This window comes from Lipotes vexillifer, unplaced genomic scaffold (genome assembly GCF_000442215.2).
Source record: "Lipotes vexillifer unplaced genomic scaffold, Lipotes_vexillifer_v1.1 scaffold109, whole genome shotgun sequence".
Lineage (NCBI taxonomy): Eukaryota > Metazoa > Chordata > Mammalia > Artiodactyla > Lipotidae > Lipotes > Lipotes vexillifer.
The window spans coordinates 1,660,608-1,668,976 of NW_006790015.1; the positions used below are offsets into that span (position 1 = coordinate 1,660,608).

The 8,369-nt window shown below is 55.7% G+C and overlaps 1 protein-coding gene across 1 annotated transcript in view; it reads left to right on the forward strand.

Moving 5' to 3' along the window:
• PLOD1 (procollagen-lysine,2-oxoglutarate 5-dioxygenase 1) overlaps nucleotides 1-8,369 on the forward strand; it is a 27,821-nt gene that overhangs the window by 6,902 nt on the left and 12,550 nt on the right. The window contains exons 2-8 of the mRNA XM_007463175.1: nucleotides 48-139; nucleotides 1,554-1,687; nucleotides 2,114-2,277; nucleotides 3,418-3,530; nucleotides 5,383-5,446; nucleotides 6,848-6,945; nucleotides 7,811-7,912. Of these exons, the coding sequence (XP_007463237.1) occupies nucleotides 48-139; nucleotides 1,554-1,687; nucleotides 2,114-2,277; nucleotides 3,418-3,530; nucleotides 5,383-5,446; nucleotides 6,848-6,945; nucleotides 7,811-7,912 (767 nt within the window). The remainder of the gene's footprint in view (nucleotides 1-47; nucleotides 140-1,553; nucleotides 1,688-2,113; nucleotides 2,278-3,417; nucleotides 3,531-5,382; nucleotides 5,447-6,847; nucleotides 6,946-7,810; nucleotides 7,913-8,369) is intronic.

Here is an 8,369-nt window from a genome sequence, read left to right on the forward strand (position 1 = left end):
TCCTGCTGTCACCTCTCTTCATCCTTCATTCCCTTCTCTGTCCCTAGACAACCTTTTGGTCCTCACGGTGGCCACAAAGGAGACTGAGGGGTTCCGACGCTTCAAGCGCTCAGCCCAGTTCTTCAACTACAAGATCCAGGTAAGGGGCTCCCCAGGTGGGGCAGAGATAACTGAGGGGTGGTGGGAGAGTCCAGGAGCTGGATGTCTGCCTTTCCCAAACTGACTTGGGCCCAAAGGGAAATCTTCTGGAAAAGTAAGATGGGAAGAACATAAGCAAAGTCTAGGAGGTGCTGGAGATAGAGGGTGTGTGGAAGGTGAGACTCGAGACGTATGTGGGTGTACTCATGTTAGTGCATAAGACTCACCTGGGGACCTGTGGCTAGTTTAGAGGGTAGGGCCTGGGGATCAGCATTTCCACAAGGTCTCCCAGGTGATTTGGGGATGCCCTTGTCTGGATATCTTACCCGTATAAACACTGCTGTAAAGAAACACAAGCTAACGCCATGTCCCTCGGTGGCATGGATTTCATATCCTGTGCGTGCAGTCTGTGGGGCTGAGCCCTGCAGGGAGAGATTCCTCCATTTCACTGAGTGTGCTGAGTGCTTCCTTGTGTCAGGTGCCATGATTGGCACTGGGGACAGAATGTTGGACGAGACAGACCAGGGCACTGCCTACACAGCTTGCAGTCTAGTGGCTTTAAGCCAGAAAGAAAGTATATTAGTTTGTGGCTTCCCTGGTGGCGCAGTGGTTAAGAATTCGCCTGCCAATGGAGGGGACAGGGGTTCGAGCCCTAGTCCAGGAAGATCCCACATACTGAGGAGCAACTAAGCCCGTGCACCACAACTACTGGAGCCTGCGCACCTAGAGCCCATGCTTCGCAACAAGAGAAGCCACTGCAGTGAGAAGCCCACATACCACAATGAAGAGTAGCCCCCGCTTGCCACAACTAGAGAAAGTCCGTTTGCGGGAACAAAGACCCAATGCAGCAAAAAATAAATAAATAAAGTAAATAAATTTTAAAAAATTCATTATAAGAAAGTGTATTAGTTTACATAAATGGGGCTTGAGGCAGCGGGTTGCTTCAGGCATAGCTGGATCTAGGAGTTCAAGCAGCATGGTAAGGGCCTTGTCTTTCCATCTCTAGGCCCTGTTTGTTTTCATTTGCAGACATGCTCTCTCTACATGGTGGCAGGATGACCACCAGCCATAGACCCACATGCCCCAGCTTCACAACCTCAGCAGAACAAGACAACCTTTCCTTACTTTTAACAGAACAGTCCCAGGGAAGACTCTGATAGGCCCTACTTGAGTTACATGCTCAAACTCATGGCTCTGGGAGAGATGGGAGACTCTGATTGGCCAGCCATGGTCACATGACCACACCAGGAGCCTGCTCAGCCACACATATGTCTTAGAATGGTTTCCCACGGGGAGGGGAGGAGGTGCTGGACACAGACAGAAGCAAAGATGTGCACTGCCCAGGTGGGGTTGGAAATTGAGCTGGCCAGATTTTTCTTTACCAAAAGCTCATGTTAAGGGGCCTTTCTCTGCAGGCGCTGGGGCTGGGGGAGGACTGGCATGGGGAGCAGGAGATGTCGGCAGGTGGAGGGCTGAAGGTTCGACTACTGAAGAAAGCCCTGGAGAAGCACGCAGACAAGGAGAACCTGGTCATTCTCTTCACAGACAGGTAGGCAGCTGAGAGGTAGCGGAATATTCTAGAATGAGGTCCTGCCAGGACATCAGGGATGAGGGGGGTTACTCTAGCTAAGGTTGCCTGCAGTTTTAAGGGGTCTGTGAACCCCAGAAAAGACCCATGTCCACTCTTGGTGAAAAGATGGGTGGGGGGACCTGCCCAGGTATGGTGAGCTATGCTTTGAGTGTGAGATGGGGACCACGTCTCTGCCGAGGAAGGGGGTGGAAACGTGGTGGGCAGGGGCAAAGGCAACAGGGCAGATCCATTTCCCAGATGTGGCCTGGGGCTGGCGTGGGAGGAGGGGGGGAGCCTTGACCCCTGGTCTCCTGCCTGTACCCTCCTGAGCCCCTGCCTCCCTCTGCCCCGCCCCTTCTCCTCCCTGTTCACCGCTGCCCTGCCTTCTCCCGCCTCTGGCCACAGCTACGACGTGGTGTTTGCCTCGGGGCCCCGAGAGCTCCTGAAGAAGCTCCGGCAGGCCCGGAGCCAGGTGGTCTTCTCTGCCGAAGAGCTCATCTACCCGGACCGCAGGCTGGAGGCCGAGTACCCGGTGGTATCTGACGGCAAGAGGTTCCTGGGCTCTGGAGGTGAGGGGCCCGGGTACGGAGTGTGTGGCAGGCTGGGCAGGCTCCAGAGGGGTCCATCTGCTGCCTGGGTGCGGATCCCCCCTGGCTTGACATCCCATGCGGATGGCTTACGGGTCCTGAATGCAGAATGTCCTCAGCAGACCTCCTGATCTTTTAACCCTGAAATCAGCTTCTCTGCAATCTTCCTTGTCTCATTCAGTAGCCCCCCATCTGCACAGGGCAAAACAGGGAGTCACCCCTGATTCCTCCCTTGCATTCCCGCACCTTAGTCCATCAGCAGGTCACACCACTTCCAGTTCAAAAGATCTCTGCCCTCTCATGTCCACGCCCCTTGCCGCTGCCTCATGGGGCCCCTGGCATAGGCAGTAGTCTCCTAACTGCTCTGCTAGCCTCCACCCTCGCCCCTTCCAGTCCATTCTCCACCCAGCAGCCAGATGCGAGTCTGCACACATCACTCAGTGACTTCCTACTGCACAGAGAATAAAATCCATATTTTATTCTGGATTCCTCTGTCCCGCCACGGAAGGGGGATCCGCCCCCAGGGACCACGTTTCCCCATTGGCCAAGAGAGTTAGCACAGTCCAGATGGCCTGGCCCTGGCCCAGGGGTAGAGGTGTCCCCTAGGGCAGGGCCCTCCCTGGCTGCCCACCTTCTCCTTTTTCTCTTCCCTTTTCACCAGTCTGCACCGTAGCCTGGGGGCTGTGTGGGCCTTACCCTCTAAGCCCTCCTGTACTGTGTGACCTTGGCTCAGCCTCTGCCCTTCTCTGGGTCAAGTTTCTCAGATAACTGTAGAAAAGGGGCTCCAAGCCTATGCCCCACCAGCCCTGCTCTCCTGGGCTTCTGGTCTAATTCATTTATTCACCACCTGTGTGGTGCTCAGGACCTGAGCTGGTGCAGCTTAATGGACAGCACTGATTTTTCTCTCTGGGCTCAGTGGGAACTTGTCACCAAGTGGCATTAACTGGCAGGCTGTTTCCAACCTGTAGACATCACCTCTTCTCAATCCAGGAGGGCTTCTGAGAGGAGGCAGGGCTTATGGGTAAGGAAGTGGGAGGTGGATGAGAGGGGAGGCTGGGAAGAGGCCCCTGGCTTAGAGGCCGGAAGCTAAGTGTCTGTCTCTGTGTGTCCCCCACCCCCCAGGCTTCATCGGTTATGCCCCCAACCTCAGCAAACTGGTGGCCGAGTGGGAGGGTCAGGACAGTGACAGTGACCAGCTCTTTTACACCAAGATCTTCTTGGACCCGGAGAAGAGGGTAAGAGGCAGTGGGTGGGACTGTGGGATCTTGACACTGGATTCCCCCAGACCAGGCGGCACTGGGAGCAGCCCCTGCCCCCCCAGGCCTGACCCCCTGGTTTGGGCATTGACACCCCATTTATCTATCCTTCGATTCACTCATTTATTCAGCAGGTATTTATTGCATGTCTGTGGTGTGTGAGACACTGTCAGGTGTAGGGCAGGGATATGGCAATGAACAAGACAGTTGGGGTCTCTGCCCTCGTGGACCTTCAAGCTGGGGACACAAGGAATATACAGCCTCATGTTAGGTGGTGAGGATGGTCATGAAAGGAACGGACAGGCTGAGCTGCCCCTGCCCAACCCTACCTGGAGGGTTTCTAGGGGGCTGATGTGATCTTGGCTGGACCTGGGCCCCAGAAACTAGGCCTCTCAGCCTGTCTCAAGGCAGGGATCATTGGGCAATTCCCTGGTGGTCCAGTGGTTAGGACTCTGCGCTTTCATTGCCGAGGGTGCGGGTTCAATCCCTGGTTGGGGAACTAAGATCCCTCAAGCCACGTGGCAAGGCCAAAAAAGGAAAAGCAGAGATCACTGAGGGGAATGGACTGGGCCAGTGTAGCCCCAAAGCCAGCCAGTGTCCTCTGGGCAGGCAGGAAATTTAGGGAGCCCTTGAGGGGGGTGAGTATTCCTGGATTCTTCCCTGCTTACCACCCCAACCTCTGTTTATTCTGTGCTGCGTGACGTAGGGTAACTCACTTTCCCTCTCTGGGCCTCGATTTTTGTTATCCATGAAATGATGAAATGAAGCAATTGGACTTGTGCAGTGGAAACTAGGAGCTTGATCTTTAGTTAGCTCAGTCCTTCCTCCTCCTTCCCCTTTGCCTCCAGTGACACTGCTAGCAGAAGCCCATGGTCTAAAACAAAACAGTGGAGCTGTTCTCTGTGGGATGAAGGCTGAGCCTAGAGTGTCACTTGGCCTGGCCTAGGGCTCCATGAGACACAGTCAGATCTCGAAGAGGCAGCATTATGCAGTGAACATGGACCTCAGGGCCAGGCTGCCAGGCTCAGATGCCAGCTTAGTCAATTACTAAGTGTGTGACCTTGAGCAAGTTATCCAACAACTGTGTGCCTTGTTTGTTTGTTTGTTTTTTAATTTTTATTTATTTATTTACTTATTTGGCTGCGTTGGGTCTTCGCTGCTGCACACGGGCTTTCTTTAGTTGCGGCGAGCGGGGGCTACTCTTCGTTGCGGTGCGCGGGCTTCTCATTGCCGTGGCTTCTCTTATCGTGGAGCACAGGCTCTAGGCACACAGGCTCAGTAGTTGTGGCTCGTGGGCTCTAGAGCGCAGGCTCAGTAGTTGTGGCGCACAGGCTTAGTTGCTCCATGGCATGTGGGATCTTCCTGGAGCAGGGCTCGAACCGGTGTCCCCTGCATTGGCAGGCGGATTCTTAACCACTGCGCCACTAGGGAAGTCCGTGTGCCTTGTTTTTAAATCTATAAGGGTGTTGTTTGGATTAAATTAATGTACATATAATACTTAGGTTGTGATTGGCACATAGTAAAGTGCTAAACAAGCATTTGTTATTACTATGATTGTTGTTGTAGTTGAACTAGCTGTTTCCTTAGATTCCTTCCAGTTCTGAGAGTCCCTGGTTCTCTGTGAATAGAGCCACTAGACTAGTAGATCCCAGGGGCTTGGCCACTGGCTGGCCTTCCCAAGGCTCCCAGCTGCCCTGATGTGACAGGGCAAAGTGGGTGTGGGGAAAGGAAGTGGCAGAAGTGGGAGGACAGATTCCCCACACTGGGTGATGGAGCCTTGTCCTCTGCCAGGGCCTGTCCCTGCTGCAGCCTGGTGCCCTCTTTCCTGCAGGAGGGGATCAATATCACCCTGGACCACCGTTGCCGTATCTTCCAGAATCTGGATGGAGCCTTGGGTGAGCAGCCCCGACAGGGAGGGGGATCCTGAGAGGAGTGGTAAGGAGATGAGGATTCCAGGCAGAGCCTGAGCCGAGGAGGTTCTTCTCGGGTTGTTGTGCTGGGATGTCGCCCACCTCATCCCAAGGTCCCCAGAGACCACCTGGATGTCCTCTGGGGGCAGAGCTGTGTCTCTCTAGGGGTGGAGAAAGGAGGGCTAAGAGGTCATTCCAGAGAGCCTGCTGGACACCAAGGCTCAGCCTGGGAGGAGCTGGGTGATGCACTCAGCGGGTACCTGATCCCTGCCCTGCATAACTGGTCTTTAGAGGTGAGCCTGCTTCACCTCCTTCCCCTGCCCTCCCACCTCCCAGGTGAAGACTTCCTGGGCTGGGGGGAGGGAGTTGATGGATGACTTTGGAAGCAGAGAGGCCACTTGGCCCTTGAAACCACAAATGCTCTTGGCCTGGTCCTGTCGGTGGCTGGTGATGACATTGCTTTGCCACTATCTTGCTGGGTGACCTCAGGCAAGGCACACACACACACACACACACACACACACACACACACACACACACACACACACACACACACACACACGTGACCTCAGGCAAGGCGCGCGCGCACACACACACACACACACACACACACACACACACACACACCTCAGGCCTCAGTTTTCCCATGCTTAGAAAAGAGAATTTAGACCAGATCGTTGATTGGTGATTTAATGGGGTAAATGGACCCCTTTGAGAATCTGAGGAGAGCTTGGCTCCCCTCCCAGGGAGGTGCACTTTGGCCTGTGGGTTCTGACCTAGGTTAAGAAGCTGGGTCCAGACCACCTCTTAGGTGGGTCAGGAGCTTGCACAGAGGGGCTCCCATCACATGATCACCCACCACAAAAGGCCTCCCAGCCCGGCATCTTCTCAGGCCTCTGGGAAAAGGCCCTTTTATAACTGTCAGGCAAGGCAGTGTCCTACCCGCTGTCTTACGTGCAGACTGACCAGGTCAGAGCTTGGGTATTGGGACCCTATTACAGGGGCTTTCTCCACTGGGACAGGATCTGTCCCTGCCCGACCCAGGCCTCCCTGCTGGTTGAACTGCACCTGGAGCTGGGATGTTTCAGGTCTTTGCTTGTTCCCATCCTCTGCTTCTGGCTCTAATAAGTAATCACAACAAACAGTAGGGGTCGCCATGGATTCCATGCTTACCACGTGCCAGGCGTGGTGCTAAGTACTCGCAGGACACGGAATCCTCCCACTCTAACCCCCATTTTACAGATGAGGAAACTGAGGCTCAGAGAGGTGAAGTGACTAGCCCAGGGCCTCACTGGGGGAGGCTTCAGATTCTAGCCTATCCTGTCAGCCCTGGAGCTTGGCCTGTGGGCCTGATGCTGGACAGGTCTCTGCTTTCTGCCCCCCCAGATGAGGTGGTGCTCAAGTTTGAAATGGGCCAAGTGAGAGCAAGGAACCTGGCTTACGACACCCTCCCAGTCCTGATTCATGGCAATGGGCCTACCAAGGTAGGGAGGGGCCCCAGCTCCCGGGGGAGAGTGGGATGGGGGTCCAGAATCCCAACTGTGCTCCCACTGTGACACCACAGCTTCTCCTTGGGGTCAGGGCCACCCACCTGGGACCCACTCATTGCCTCTGACCTCACATCTGAGTTCGGTGTGGTGCCTTCTCTCCTTACTGTGATGGTTGGTGATGCCTTGTCCATGTCTGCTGGACCACAAAGGAGGCTCCTGTCCGTATCCAGGCCCAGACTGGGCTGCCCTGAGTCATCTGCACTCTGCCACTCCCGGGCAGGCTTGTTTCTGCATTCAACAAACATCGATTGAATGTTTGTAGCAGGGCCTGAGGCCTCGCCAGCCCTGAACAGGACAGACTGTTCCCTGTGCTCCCAGAGCTACAGAAGGGGCGGGGGAGCAGGCCAGACCCAACTGGCCCCTGGGGAACGGGCCCTTGGATCACAGCACATTTCTTGGAGTGTGGTCCTTGACCACCCTCGTCAGAATTTTGTGGACGGAGGGGAAGGAGAGGGTGTTCAAATGCAGATTTCCTGATGCCACCCAAGAGCTGCTCATTTGGAATGTCTGCAGGGGTGGGGCCCAGGAATCTGCATTTTACAAGCTCCCAGGAGATCCAAAGATGACGAAGCACCCGAGCGCTGAGTCCTCCCTCGGCCCCTCCCTCAGAGCAGCTTTGGTGACCTCCAGGGGGATGGACATGCTCTCCAAGTCCCACCCCAAATAAAGCCACATTTCTGTCCCCTTAGGGGAGGCTGGGGTGCAGGCCCACAAGGGGCCCAGGGAGATGTGACTTGTTGGTTGTGGGGGGCGGGGGGCGCTGAGCCTGTTTCCTCTCAGACCCCTCGTCTCCCCACAGCTGCAGCTGAACTACCTGGGCAACTACATCCCACGCTTCTGGACCTTTGAGACGGGATGTGCTGTGTGTGATGAGGGCCTGCGCAGCCTCAAGGGCATCGGGGTGAGGCTGCTGGGCCCCAGGGTTCCGTCCCTCGGGGAGGGGAGGATGGTGGATTCTGGAGACTCTGTTGTCTTTGGTGGGAGGTAAAGGGGTCACCTCCCTGTCTGGGGTTCCATCCTCCCCCCCACTCACCTACGCACCTCCTCCTGGAAACCTTCTCAAACTACACGCTCCAGCTTCCCCCAGATGCCTACGTTCTGGTTTCTTCTGCCTGGTCCTTCGGGTACTCCCGCAGCCTTCTCCCCATCCCACGAAACTTACACCTCATTTAAGGCCCACCTCAGACCCCATGCCAGCCAAGCTCTCCCGACGGCGTGCCGTCAACCCATCCTCGCTCCAAGTCTGGGCTCACGCTGCTCTGGTCCCCGGCAGGGACAGCCTCCTGCTGCTTCCCTGCCAGTCCCTGCCTCTGCCATCTGCACATCCTGCTCGGAGCGCCCCGGCCCAGTCCCCTTTC